Raw genomic sequence first — 14,954 nt, 5'->3', positions numbered from 1 at the left:
TTCCTGAACAAATCACCCTGACATACTCAGGCTCTGCAGTTTTCATTATCAGTGTATGAACTTTAATACCTGGCATAAATCAGAGCACACAGCATGCAACATGATTACATGATAAAACAAACATTCCATATCAACTTTATTTTATTTTTTGTAGCTGCAAGTAAGGGAAGCTGGCCAGTAATGTGTGTCCTAATGAAGATTAATGTTAATTATTAAGCCATGCTTATAAATATGTGCCGCTAGCACTCTGAGAAAATCATTTTAATGGTTATTCCGCTATGGCGATTCTCAGCTACTTTCTAACACGGGTTGACCTGCTATTATATGTTACAACTTGCATTGTACTGTTCCTCTACTGGATCAATGGATCTAAGAAGAGCTCAGCAAAGATGCCTCCGGGCCCCAAACCTCTTCCTCTCATCGGAAACTTTCACCTGCTGGATCTGAAACACCCACATAAGTCACTAATGAAGGTAGAGTCTGCTAAATTGAATACTTTAAAATTGTCCGTCACCCATTGTAAAATCTTTCCTTAGAAAAGTAAAAGCAAGAGCTCTTCCATGGTATAATACCAGTTTAATGCTAGTGGAAATTTACCAAATTGTAAACGTACAGGATAAAATCTTTTAACAGGCTTATCTCACGTAACCAGAAAATGACTTTTGCATCAGGTGTCAGCTGTGGCCGGTGGGGTACATTGTGCAGGCATTGTGTGGGGGTGGTGTCACTTCATGAGCAGACACAGTGTGACTGAAGGACAACTTGTGTCTGGAGTGTCTTCTTCACGTCCTGATAAACATACTTGCTGTGTGTTAAAATGCGTAGATCTGATGAAGACATGAAGACATCCATTGTGTGTTGAAACCATAGCCGGCCTTTGACCTGAGCGACCGGAGCGGTTACTCACAGCACCAGCTTCCAAGGGCACACAGCACAGTGTCGCCACTTGCCACCCCATTCTGTCTCTCCCCGCCTCCGCTCCCACCTGTAATTAGAGCAGGCCTACAAGAAAATGGCTGCCGATGTCCACAAATGCGGACATCAGTGGCCATTTTCTTGTAGCCCTGCTCTAACTACAGATGGAATGGAGGCGGAACAGTGACATCAGCATTGGAACTTGCAGTGATGGTGAGCGAACCACCACCACTGCCGCTGGCACATACACTGAAGGGAACCTACAGATGACTACCTATACTAGAGGCACCTACAGCTAGCAACTTGTATTGGAGGTATCTACAGCTGGCTATCTATACGGGTTGCACTTACACCTGACTTCCTACACTGGAGGAACCTATGCTTGGCTACCTATACTGATGCACCTACACCTGACTTTCTATACTGGGAGAACCTATTTTTGGCTACCTATACTGAGGGCACCTACACCTGACTTTCTATACTGGGGCATCTATAGCTGGCTACCTATACTGAGGGAGGGCACCTACACCTGTCTACCTATACCGAGGGCACCAACACCTGGCTACTTATACCGGGGGCACCTACACCTGGCTACCTATAGGGGAGACCTACACCTGACTTGCTATACTGGGGCACCTATACCTGGCTACCTACCTACCTACCTATACTGAGTCTGATCGCTTATTTTTGGTGGGGGCGCACTGCAGCTATAACACGTGGTGCAAACTGTCGGTGCTGTGCTATCATTCCAAATTGGGAAGGGGGGCCTAACTATCCCACTGTTTCTAGCCTTCATTTTTAAGCGTATTCAGGATAATGCACTCTTTCCATCCATTTCGTGGTTATTATTAGTATTTTTCTATTATTCTTATGTGATGTGTCACAAAGATCTGAGCATTTGGCGTCATGTATCACGACTTTAAAAAGGTTGGGAACCACTGTCCTAGGAGATAACTCAGGAGAAAAGGTGAATTGCATATGGGCCTGTGTGTGTGTGCACACACGCATGAAAAGGATGAAGGTGGGGCCCAAAAATCAGTTTTCGCTCAAGGCGGCTGACGCCTGATGCAAAAGTGGATTTCTGGTTACATGAGATGAGCCTGTTATACTATTTTAACCTGTGCATGCACAAATTGCCACTAGCATTACCATGAAAGCGCTTTTACTTTTGTTTTTCTAGTTACTTCAAATCCCATACTGTTTAGTCTGTCTACAAGATACCGTCCAGCTGAATAGCTCTCAGTGATGGAACATTATTAATCTATATCCTTTGTCTGTACGGTCTAAGTTCCTTGCATTGATTGGGCACAGAACATTTGTTGTTAAAATCTTTCCTCACTCTGAAAAGGGTGATATCAGGGGATGTCTGTGGAAGGATGGTTTACTGTAAATTCTGAAGCCCAGGGGTCGAGTCCTGCGTGGACGCGGGTGAACGGCGTCCACCCACTTATTCTCCTGGCTTGTGTGGAGGGGAGCAGAGCAGAGAAGGCGAGCTATGGGGACATCCCCCCCCCCCCATCCATCACCTTCGTGCTCCCCTTCCTGCCTCTCCCCTCCGGCGTTTTGAAATGTCGGGCCCGGCAGTGAAAGTTGGCGGAGACTTTCCGCGTTCCAGTCGCAAGGGACGCTTCGCTCTGTGTGCGGCTAGAAGACCAGACTAGTGTTGGGGGAACATCTAGATGTTCGGGTTCGGGCCGAACAGGCCGAACATGGCCGCGATGTTCGGGTGTTCGACCCGAACTCCGAACATAATGGAAGTCAATGGGGACCCGAACTTTTGTGCTTTGTAAAGCCTCCTTACATGCTACATACCCCAAATTTACAGGGTATGTGCACCTTGGGAGTGGGTACAAGAGGAAAAATTTTTTAGCAAAAAGAGCTTATAGTTTTTGAGAAAATCGATTTTAAAGTTTCAAAGGGAAAACTGTCTTTTAAATGCGGGACATGTCTGTTTTCTTTGCACAGGTAACATGCTTTTTGTCGGCATGCAGTCATAAATGTAATACATATAAGAGGTTCCAGGAAAAGGGACCGGTAACGCTAACCCAGCAGCAGCACACGTGATGGAACAGGAGGAGGGTGGCGCAGGAGGAGAAGGCCATGCTTTGAGACACAACAACCCAGGCCTTGCATGAGGACAAGAAGCGTGCGGATAGCAATTTGCATTTTGTCGCCATGCAGTCATAAATGTAATACAGATGAGAGGTTCAATAAACAGGGACCGGAAACGCTAACCCATCACAGATGTTCATTGTTCATGTTACTTGGTTGGGGTCCGGGAGTGTTGCGTAGTCGTTTCCAATCCAGGATTGATTCATTTTAATTTGAGTCAGACGGTCTGCATTTTCTGTGGAGAGGCGGATACGCCGCCGATCTGTGACGATGCCTCCGGCAGCACTGAAACAGCGTTCCGACATAACGCTGGCTGCCGGGCAAGCCAGCACCTCTATTGCGTACATTGCCAGTTTGTGCCAGGTGTCTAGCTTCGATACCCAATAGTTGAAGGGTGCAGATGGATTGTTCAACACAGCTACGCCATCTGACATGTAGTCCTTGACCATCTTCTCCAGGCGATCGGTGTTGGAGGTGGATCTGCACGCTTGCTGTTCTGTGTGCTGCTGCATGGGTGTCAGAAAATTTTCCCACTCCAAGGACACTGCCGATACCATTCCCTTTTGGGCACTAGCTGCGGCTTGTGTTGTTTGCTGCCCTTCTGGTCGTCCTGGGTGTGCGGAAGTCAGTCTGTCGGCGTACAACTGGCTAGAGGAGGGGGAGGATGTCAATCTCCTCTCTAAAGTCTCCACAAGGGCCTGCTGGTATTCTTCCATTTTGACCTGTCTGGCTCTTTCTTCAAGCAGTTTTGGAACATTGTGTTTGTACCGTGGATCCAGAAGGGTATAAACCCAGTAATTGGTGTTGTCCAGAATGCGCACAATGCGTGGGTCGCGTTCAATGCATTCCTAGGCCGAAGAGGTCATAGCCTAGGGTCACAAAACCTGTTTATTTGGGCAATTTCAATGGTGGCGAGTCTGACGTACATAAATCGCAGCAATGGCCGTTAGCAACGTCTGAATCTCACGAAATGTCTCATGCAGGTAGAAGACATATTGTTAGACTTGGGCTCCAAAGATGGGTTCCCTACATCTCTGCAAACCAGAGTTACAGGGCTCCAAATTTGGTAAAATCCCCCATAGGCTTTCATTGGGCCTCCTATTTACAGTTCCAAAATCTCACATCTTTTCAAAGGGCAATTACTCAGCAGTACCAAATTTTCTAGCATTGTAGGGACCCTTAGGGGGAACATGACTGGTGAGTTTCGGGCCCCTAGGCCGAAGAGGTCATAGCCTAGGGTCACAAAAACCTGTTTATTTGGGCTATTTCAATGGTAGTGATGGTGGCGTACATAAATCGCAGCCATGGCCGTTAGCAACGTCTGAATCTCACGAAATGTCTCATGCAGGTAGAAGACATATTGTTAGACTTGGATTCCAAAGGTGGGGTCCCTACATCTCTGCAAACCAGAGTTACAGGGGTCCAACATTGGTAAAATCCCCCATAGGATTGCATTGCCTCCCTATTTCACTTTCCAAAATCTCACATCTTTTCAAAGGGCAATGGCTCAGCAGTACCAAATTTTCTAGCATTGTAGGGACCCTTAGGGGGAACATGACTGGTGAGTTTCGGGCCCCTAGGCCGAAGAGGTCATAGCCTAGGGTCACAAAAACCTGTTTATTTAGGCTATTTCAATGGTAGTGATGGTGACGTACATAAATCGCAGCAATGGCCGTTAGCAAAGTCTGAATCTCACGAAATGTCTCATGCAGGTAGAAGACATATTGTTAGACTTGGATTCCAAAGATGGGGTCCCTACATCTCTGCAAACCAGAGTTACAGGGGTCCAAAATTGGTGAAATCCCCCATAGGATTGCATTGCCTCCCTATTTCACTTTCCAAAATCTCACATCTTTTCAAAGGGCAATGGCTCAGCAGTACCAAATTTTCTAGCATTGTAGGGACCCTTAGGGGGAACATGACTGGTGAGTTTCGGGCCCCTAGGCCGAAGAGGTCATAGCCTAGGGTCACAAAAACCTGTTTATTTGGGCTATTTCAATGGTAGTGATGGTGGCGTACATAAATCGCAGCCATGGCCGTTAGCAACGTCTGAATCTCACGAAATGTCTCATGCAGGTAGAAGACATATTGTTAGACTTGGATTCCAAAGATGGGGTCCCTACATCTCTGCAAACCAGAGTTACAGGGGTCCAAAATTGGTAAAATCCCCCATAGGATTGCATTGCCTCCCTATTTCACTTTCCAAAATCTCACATCTTTTCAAAGGGCAATGGCTCAGCAGTACCAAATTTTCTAGCATTGTAGGGACCCTTAGGGGGATCATGACTGGAAAATTTTTTCCTCTTGTACCCACTCCCAAGGTGCACATACCCTGTAAATTTGGGGTATGTAGCATATAAGGAGGCTTTACAAAGCACGAAAGTTCGGGTCCCCATTGACTTCCATTATGTTCGGAGTTCGGCCATGTTCGGCCCGAACCCGAACATCTAGATGTTCGCCCAACACTACACGTGACCCGTTCGGCCAATCACAGCGCTAGCCGAACGTTCGGGTAACGTTCGGCCATGCGCTCTTAGTTCGGCCATATGGCCGAACAGTTTGGCCGAACACCGTCAGGTGTTCGGCCGAACCCGAACATCACCCGAACAGGGTGATGTTCTGCAGAACCCGAACAGTGGCGAACACTGTTCGCCCAACACTAGACCAGACTAGCCGCACACAGAGCGGAGCGTCCCTTGCGGCTGGAACGAGGTAAGTCTCCGCCCACTTTCGCCGCCGGGCCCGACACTTCAAAACGCCGGAGGGGAGAGGCTGGAAGGGGAGCACGAAGGTGAGGAATGGGGGGGGGGGGGAGATGTCCGCCCATCCCCTCTGTCCCCATAGCTCTCCTTCTCTGCGCTGCTCCCCTCCTGCTGGCTACCTGGGCACATATCCCCCTGCCTACATATACTGGGCACATATACACCTGGCTACATATACTGGGGACATATACACCTGGCTACATATACTGGGCACATATAAACCTGGCTACATATACTGGGGACATATACACCAGGCTACATATACTGGGGACTACTATAGCCCTGACTACATATACTGGGCACATATACCCCTGGCTACATATACTGGGCATATATACCTCTGCCTACATATACTGGGCACATATACCCCTGCCTACATATACTGGGCATATATACCCCTGGCTACATATACTGGGGACATATACCCCTGGCTACATATACTGGGCACATATACCCCTGGCTACATATACTGGGCATATATACACCTGGCTACATATACTGGGCACATATACCCCTGCCTACATATACTGGGCACATATACCCCTGGCTATATATACTGGGCACATATACCCCTGGCTATATATACTGGGCACATATACCCCTGGCTATATATACTGGGCACATATACCCCTGGCTATATATAATGGGCACATATACCCCTGGCTACATATACTGGGCACATATACCCCTGGCTACATATACTAGGCAACTACACCTCTGGCTACATATACTGGGGACTACTATACTCATGGCTACTTATATTGGGGACACCTATAGACCTGGCTACCTGGGGGTACCTATTTTGGGGGAACTGCTGTCAGATTATCTGCATTTTTGTGGAACCGCTGTTATGTATTTTGGGGAACAGCTGCCAGATTATGTGTATGTTAGGGGAACGGCTGCTGCCAGATTGTGTATGTTTAGGGGACCACTACTGCCAGATTATATGTCCTTTGGGTGTTACGTGTATTTTGGGTGATCCGCTGCCATGTTTCGCGTATTTTGGGGAACTGCTTCCAAATTATGTGTATGTTAGTGGAACTGCTGCTGCCATATTGTCTATTTTAGGGGAACCACATCCATATTATCTGTATTTTGGAGGAACTTCTACCAGATTATGTGTCTTTTTGGTGAAATGCTGTCAGATTACATCTATTTTGGGGGATATACTACGGCAGAGCTCAAACTTCCTCGGCAGACCTTTTACATCACTGCTAAGGTCATGTATATTTGGCCCCACCCATGACCACACCCATGGTGTGCTTGACCACGCCCATTTTTGGCACGCCGCGCAGAGGTTCTCCAAGTGAGTCCACTCACTTCTTTTCCCAGGACTAGACCCCTGCTGAAGCCGGTACAAAATATACCTGGCCTCCCAGAATGCTCTAGGGGAAGATTTCCTCATAGCTAATCACAGGGGCATAACTTGAAATCACTGGGACCCCCTGCAAAACTTTGGATGTGGCCCCTACTACCCCACCCCCTCATTTTTTGCATAGGTAAACTTAGAACCAATGTTATTCAATTAACTAGTGCACAGTTGAATGTGTTTTCCCCATGCAGATAAAAACAGACAGCAGTGAAGCACTGCACACATTTTCTCTATCAATTACATTAGCTTCTTTGTTAAATATGCATGTTTTCACACCTACAGACACACATGGTGTGCAGGTAACAGAAAGCTTTTTTTTCTCAGTGCCCATACTCCTCAAGCATCACTACAGCACTTGAAGAGGGGTAGAAAGGCTGGGGGTAGAGCACCGCTTTAGATAAGACTCTGCTTAACATTGAATAGGGATTGTCTACAAAACTTTGTCTGCAAAATTTTGTATGATTCCTTATCAGTGGATGTGCAGATGCAGTCATTAGAACAATTGTACAGAAATCTTTTTCTCTCGGTGCTCTTAGTTGTCAGTCTCTCAGGACAGGGAAAATAAACTTCTCCCCTCACAGGGCTCCCTGCTGCTTCTGAGCCCCCCTGCAGCTGCATCCCTTGCAGAGTCTATTGTTATGACCCTAGCTAATCAGCCTAGGCTAAACATCACTAGAAGAGAGCAGGGCTACATTTAATATACAGCAAAATGTAGATATTGAAAGGGTTTCTAATGCTGAAACCAGGAATATTACTACTATATGTCACTACAGTTCCTCTTTAACTGTGTTATCAAGCATTGTCTTATTTTATACAGTTGCCGAGTTGGTTAGTTACAATGTTCTGATCAGAATTTACCTGTAGGTAACTAAGGCACGTTGTTGAAAGTGATCCATTCTCTCTTACACACAATAAAGCTATAGACAGATAAGTGTAAGAAGCGTACATATGGTTACGCCGCTGGTCAGCTGGGCGCAGGGCGAGTTGAATGATGAATCGCCCTGCTGCCACTGAAATTCCTAGTGGCGAAAATACTATTCCCCCTCCAAGTAGTAGAAACTTGGGGGGGGGGACATACCTGGGGGTATGGCACCCAAATTACAGATAAGCAGGTGCGGACTATAGCATTGCTGATAAAGCCGCACCAATAACAGGCGGTACGAAGACACATGCGTGTGCCCACATGACCTGATCAAACCAGTGTGGTACTGTTCCCTCACCCCTCATAGCAAGTAGCGCCAGAACCCCTGCCCCCCACACAGCAAGTGAGTCCCGTGTAGTACTGCTCCCCCCCCCTCCCCATGGCAACCATGGGCAGAACTCCGAGGGGGCTAGAGTTTGTTTAGCCCCCTGCTGAACAGTATAAGCTTAGCTACCACTTGAAAATAATAATAAAGTCTCGTCAGGTATTGAGATCATAGCAATAGTTTGCTTTCCTTAAAATGGGATAAAACTCTGAAATAACATTCAATAAGCATGGTTTTCCCACTTTTTATTACCCATACAGTTAATGTATTTGCTTTTGTGGACAAGTAATAATGTGTGTTTACAAATTACAAGTTCCTAAAGTACAGTTTATCTGCTCTGAAAGCTGCCATTGCATTTGACTGCATAGCAGCTGTATTTATATAATAAAATCTATCTAGTGATCACTTCTCAGCTTCCTGCTTCTACAGCAGAGAGAGCTCATTTTCAGCACAGCTAGGAACGTAGCAGACAACGGAATGTAAACAAAAATTAATGTTATCATCTCTTCGAATGGGTCATAAGCTGCCCACTGAAGCAAGGAACTTTACACTGCGGAACAAAGTGTTGTGTTTAACTGTTTAAATGCTGTTCTGCTACTTTTTTTTTTTTTTTTTTTTTTTTTATCTGCAAAGCCTATGTCTGTCTATTGAAAATATTCTTGGTTAAGGTTGGTGGATGGATGTCTTTTTTCCCATTAAAATAACTCTGTAAATTGTATTGCAGCTTTCTGAGAGATATGGGGAAGTCTTTACTGTGCACTTGGGATCCCAGAAACTGGTGGTGCTTGCTGGCTACAATGCAGTGAAGGATGCCCTTGTCAACCAAGCAGACGATTTTGTAGAAAGACCAGATACACCACTTTACAGACTATTTAGTACCGGAAAAGGTAAACTTCAAATGATGACCTTAACCTAGGAATTAATGGTAAATTTTATGTGTGCATCCAGCAGACATAAACTTTACTTGTGTTTATACAAGCAACTGAAAAACTGATAAAAAAATATTTAGGTTTATATATAATAGTGTATGTGGGTGTATTTTTACTTTTCTCCACAAAATTTCACCAAATTTACTGTAATTCCTGTGTACTGTGAACAGTACACAGGGAGCACAGAAAGTATTCTGTGTATCCGTTTTACATTCACTTTGTGAGTGAATACCCGCATCTTGGTGACACCAACTTTCATTCATCACAGGCACTGTAATTGACTTTGGGAACAGCTGTTCCCATTTACTGATCACAAAATGGTGGGATGGCAACGTAAAGGAACGTGATCGGCGAGGTAAATAAACATGTACGCGTATGTACGCCACTGGTGTGTATGTTAAGTTTAAAGGTGTGGAGATATGCATACCAGCAGTGGGGAAGGGGTTAGGAGATGTCGCACAAATAGGTTGTGTAAGGTACTGTATATTACAATGTCACATCTCATGTACATAACATGAATTGCGCTACTTGTGCAACTCATGTTACATTTTATTTTAGTTTTAAATAGTGTGAAAAGGGTGTTAAAACTTTTGGCACTTCTTATTGTTGTCTGAGTACTCCTGAACAGATTTGGTTGCATTACCTGTCTCCAGCACTTCTGGGGAACTCTGTGGCTTTAATATGAAGACTGGTAGTCCTGGGCACTTATTGGTTAATGTACTTTTCTTTTCTTGGAAGTCTTGGTGTTACAAATTAACTACATATTTGCTACATATCCCTGTCTGTATTTTAGGAATAGTATTTAATAATGGGGAATCTTGGAAAACCATGAGAAGGTTCACACTGTCAACCCTTCGAGATTTTGGAATGGGGAAGAAAACAGTGGAAGCCAGAATCCAAGATGAATTAATTTACCTTATAGAACATTTTAAATCTCACAATGGTAAGAAGTCCTATGAAACGTCATATGTTTAAAATTTGTACAGAAACGACTCATTGGGATTTTCACAGGGATTAATTAATTACTCATAAAAGGGAGGAGAGGTTTTTTTTGTCATAAATCAGCTCATTTGTCCACAGTTCATCTCCCCTCCCCCAGATCCCCTCCCCCAGATCCCCAGCGCTTGCTGGAACAGAGGATTTACTTACCGTGGCCTCTGTCCAGTGGCAATCAATCACACATCCTCCCCAGCCATGTACAGCTCCATCTACTGTCTACAGTACTGGGACGCGGCTTGATGATGTCATGAAGCAGTGTCTCAGTACTATAAACAGTAGATGGAGTTGTATGCGGTGGGGAGGATGTGTGATTGCCACTGGAGAGAGGCCACGGTAAGTAACATCTCTTTTATGCACAGCACGGGGGATCTCTGGATAGGGAGGGTAAGCACGGGGGTACCTATACCTGGCTACCTATACCTGTCTTCCTATACTGCGGCACCTACAGCTGGCTACATACACTGGCAGGACCTATACCTGGCTACTCATACTGCAGTACCTACGACTGGATTCATATATTGGTGGCACTTATACCCGGCTACATATACTGGCGGTACCTATACCTGGCTACATATACTGGTGGTACCTATACCTGGCTACTTATATACTGTGGTACCTATACCTGGCTACTTATATACTGTGGTACCTATACCTGACTACTTATACTGTGGTACCTATAGCTGGCTACCCTATACTGGGCGTACCTATACCTGGCTAGCTATACTGCGGTACCTACAGCTGGCTACATATGCAGAAATCCAGTGGAAATGGAATGCCAGGGGGTTATTTCCATAGAAAAGCAAACGTGAATAAGAAGTAGAAACAACATGATTAAAAGTTTCAACCAAAGCACCATAATCAAATTCATATTAGTACATAATTAAAAAATGCCTAGTTGATGTGCCCCAATAATTCAGGGGTAGTTGAGGTCCCAGAATGAACGATTGACACTATACAGTAGGCCATCTCTCACTGTGAGTAAACACACTATTTAAAGCGGAATATAACCCAGCATTTCAACTTTGCTCTAAAACATTAATTACAGCATATTATATGCAACCAGCATTTATTTTTACTAGACCAGCATTCAAAGGGTTACAAACAGAGCTTGAAAGTTCCATGCAGAGAAATGCTGCCGCAGCCGAACTTTCAGGTAATGATACATTTGAGTAAACACAAGATAACAAGTGTGGAATGTGACACATTCTCTGACTGGTGGACACAGAGTCAAACCATGCCTGGCTGTAATGCATAATGTATAAAACCAGTTATTAATAAAATGCAAAGTCAGCTCACAAAGCAAAAAACTGTACTTTTGGGAACCTATATCTTATAAATGAATAATAATACTAATGCACAAATGCAAATATGATAACCGTATGGCATATAAAAAGTAGGAAAACATGTTTTTATTGAATATTATGTCAGGGTTTTAAACCGCTTTAACCATTTAAGTACCAGCGGTTTCTGCCCCCTTAAGGACCAGAGACCGCTGGTATAATAATCCAGATGAATCGCTGCTCATAGCCGCCGCAATCGCTGTTCCCGCCGCACGCTGGACTCCTTCTAACATCCGCTTTCATTGGCTCCTGACCGTGCCTATCAATGTAAGCCAATGGGAGCGCCTTACATTGATAGACACGGCCAGGAGCCAATGAAATTCGCTCCTTACCGATTCACATGGCTCTGCCATCATAGAGACAGGCAAAGCCAGTGAGCTCTGGAGCGAGATGTTGGGTTTTAGCAGCGCAATCTGCGGGAACGACGCAAACGGTGGATGCGCACTGCGGGCGGTGATTGAAATCTACACCCTGCCAGCCAGGAGCCCACCAAAACAGGGCGTAGATTTCAACTATTATGGTCCTTAAGTAGTTAAAGGGCCACTATTGCAAAAAAAAAGTAAGCTTTTGGACTAGTCCATCGCTTCATGGGGGATTTTCAGGGTTTTCTTTGTTTTCAGAAGCACTTCCTGAATGGCAATTTAACTGCCAAAACAGTAAGATACCAGCCAGCCTTACTACTCACTTGCACACTATTTTGGCAGTTAGACTTGGCAACTTTGGCAACTTGGCAAAATGCTATTGAAATCAAAGAAAGGCTCGAGATTCCCCCATGATGAGATGGACTGGTGTAAAACCTGATGGACTGGTGTAAAACCTGTTGGTTCTGTCAACTTTTAACTGCTAACTTCTTTGTGATAGTGGTTCTTTAAGGTAGTTAAACATAACACAATTTAATTTATTAGAGCCACCATGAACTCTTACTCAGTAAATTTTAACCCCTACCTAGCCTTTTAACCCCTTTTAAACCCCTGACATACCTATACATGTAAGTGTTACTGTATATCACTTGGATGTGAAAAGTCATGAAAATGTTATTGTCCTTTCGATAGATATACAGTTCAAGTGTCAAAATTGTCAGTAATGTACAGGGTAAAAACTCATGAAGGAGTAAAATGAGCGTTTTTCATTGCAACATGGTGGCTAAGCAAACACAAAGTTTGCACACCTCCAAAAGCTATAAAAGTAGAAAACTTTATTTTATTATCCATAGAAAAGCATATAAGGCCACAATGACAGCAACAGTGTTTCTTTCTGCCCTTGCCAGATCCTTAGTCATAATAATTTTAATACAAGACATGTTAGACTTAAAGTGAACCGAGGTGAAAATAAGCTGATGTGATAAACAATAGTATTTATCCTCCTACTCCTAAAAATGACTTTTTTTTTAGATATCCCATGGTTTTGTTTTGTATTTAAACATTTACAAAGTAGATTGAATGTTTTATCGTCTCTGTTCAATGGCAGTCTATTAGGAGTCTCAGAGTTAAAATACATGAATTATTGACCCTTTTCTATATCTCCCATGCGTCACAAGTTGTATTTTACCAGGAAAACGTTTATGGCTTTAATTTGCTTATTGGTGATCTTTACTTTATTTCTGACAAGCTACTGACAAGACAGAAGCTGTCACTTCCATGCCCGAAAAGTAACTCTTTCAAGCAGCAAAATAAAACAAGTAAAACAGCCTGGTCCTTAAGATGTTTTTCACTGTACATACACATGTTTATCTCATCATGTCACATGTCACCTCGGGTACACTTTAAAGGACTTACGAGCCCAAAACAGTAAAAAAATTGTCTGTACCTGTATGAAGTAGCGTGGATCGGGGAGGGAGGCCCAGAGCTGCGCAGCCGCACTCGCGTCGGTGCGGACTGCGCAGCCGCGGCCTCCTCTGGCGGCCATATTTGAGGAGGCAGGAGAGCCCGAACCGAGCAGTGGGGTCGGGGTCCGGCCGGGGGGAGCATAAGCAGCGGGGAGCCAGCGGAGCTGCACGGAGGGCGCGGATGGCGTCCTCCGTGCCTTCCAACTTCATACAGAAACAGACATTTTTTACTGTTTTGGGCTCGTAAGTCCTTTAATAACCTTTAAAGAGGGATTGTCAGCTACAAAATCAAATTCCATTTACCCACTGCCCTGTGTTCATTGTGCAGTCAGGAACCTCTCCCTGCAGTGCAAGCTCTCCAATCTATCCAGGAATCTTTCTGCTGTAATAAATCTTATCGTACAGTCAGCCTGGCTCTATTCTTGCCATCGCCGAAGAAGAGCGCTTGTCATCACCCCTCCCACATTCCTGCTCCTCATTGATTGGCTGAGAGGCACTTCAGTGTGAAGCTGCTGAGATAAAATTGGATGCTGTGCTCACACATTTTACAAGCAAGCTAGCTAGAAGACAGCAGATTGGAGGAGAAAAAAAAAGAGTAAGGGAGGATATTACATCAGGATTGGCTTCAGTTCAGAAGGAACCAAGATGACAAATGCTAGGAACAGAATTCTCTTAATTTACTATATGAAATTCACTGAAATAAAAACGTGGACAGTACAATACATGTGTTATGTAAGTAGAACAAGTAGTTATCTACTTATTTATGTGCCTATGTGTTTTTTTCCTGGCATAGTATGGCTGACCATGCTGCTTTAACCACACTTATTTCCCTCAACACCCACTAATTAGACCATTTCTACTTAAAGAGCATTTGCATATCACATGGGGTAGAAGCGGAGCATATGTAAAAACATCAGTGCAAAACGCCTACAATGGCTCTGCAATAGATCAGCAAAAAAAACCAAATCTGATCCAAATTTTAGATCCAAAAGAGAATATTAGCAATTCAGTTAATCAAAGTTGCAGCAAGTATAATATAGCAAATAGTGCATAAGTATACATTCAAACAGAGAGCAACATCCCATCTGTAATGAAGAAACCCCGGGGCTCCTTAGTCTCAAGAGTAACATCCAGAGCGTCTCATGTTCTAGGAAGTTTTCTTTGTTGATCCCCAGTATGAACATTTAACCTTATTCTCTCTATGCTATGGAAGGTAGGCCATCTCTCAATTATGGCAGTTACAGAAATGCTTACATATGATAGAAGGGTTACTATAAGCAAAGCAGGAAAAAAGTACTCAGGAGTCCTTTTGGAAAAGATGGCGCTGCTTTAGGCGCCTGTAATAAAAGCCACATTTTGCAACATGGCAGGGAAATTTTGGTGCACAGCCGCTATCGGGCGCCTCTGGATGCTGAAATGTAACTTTTTTGCTGCAAATTGTGGCTTATAGAAT

General features: G+C 44.3%; 1 protein-coding gene across 1 annotated transcript in view; it reads left to right on the top strand.

The window, feature by feature from the left end:
• The first annotated feature begins 271 nt into the window (after positions 1–271).
• The window catches only part of LOC137524536 (cytochrome P450 2K1-like), a 70,615-nt gene continuing 55,932 nt past the window's right edge, over positions 272–14,954 (top strand). The window contains exons 1-3 of the mRNA XM_068244523.1: positions 272–473; positions 9,133–9,295; positions 10,131–10,280. Coding sequence (XP_068100624.1) covers positions 279–473; positions 9,133–9,295; positions 10,131–10,280 — 508 coding nt within the window. The 5' untranslated portion in view covers positions 272–278. The remainder of the gene's footprint in view (positions 474–9,132; positions 9,296–10,130; positions 10,281–14,954) is intronic.

The sequence above is a fragment of the Hyperolius riggenbachi genome, chromosome 7, assembly GCF_040937935.1.
Source record: "Hyperolius riggenbachi isolate aHypRig1 chromosome 7, aHypRig1.pri, whole genome shotgun sequence".
NCBI classification, from domain to species: domain Eukaryota; kingdom Metazoa; phylum Chordata; class Amphibia; order Anura; family Hyperoliidae; genus Hyperolius; species Hyperolius riggenbachi.
This window is presented reverse-complemented; position numbering and strand designations above follow the sequence as displayed.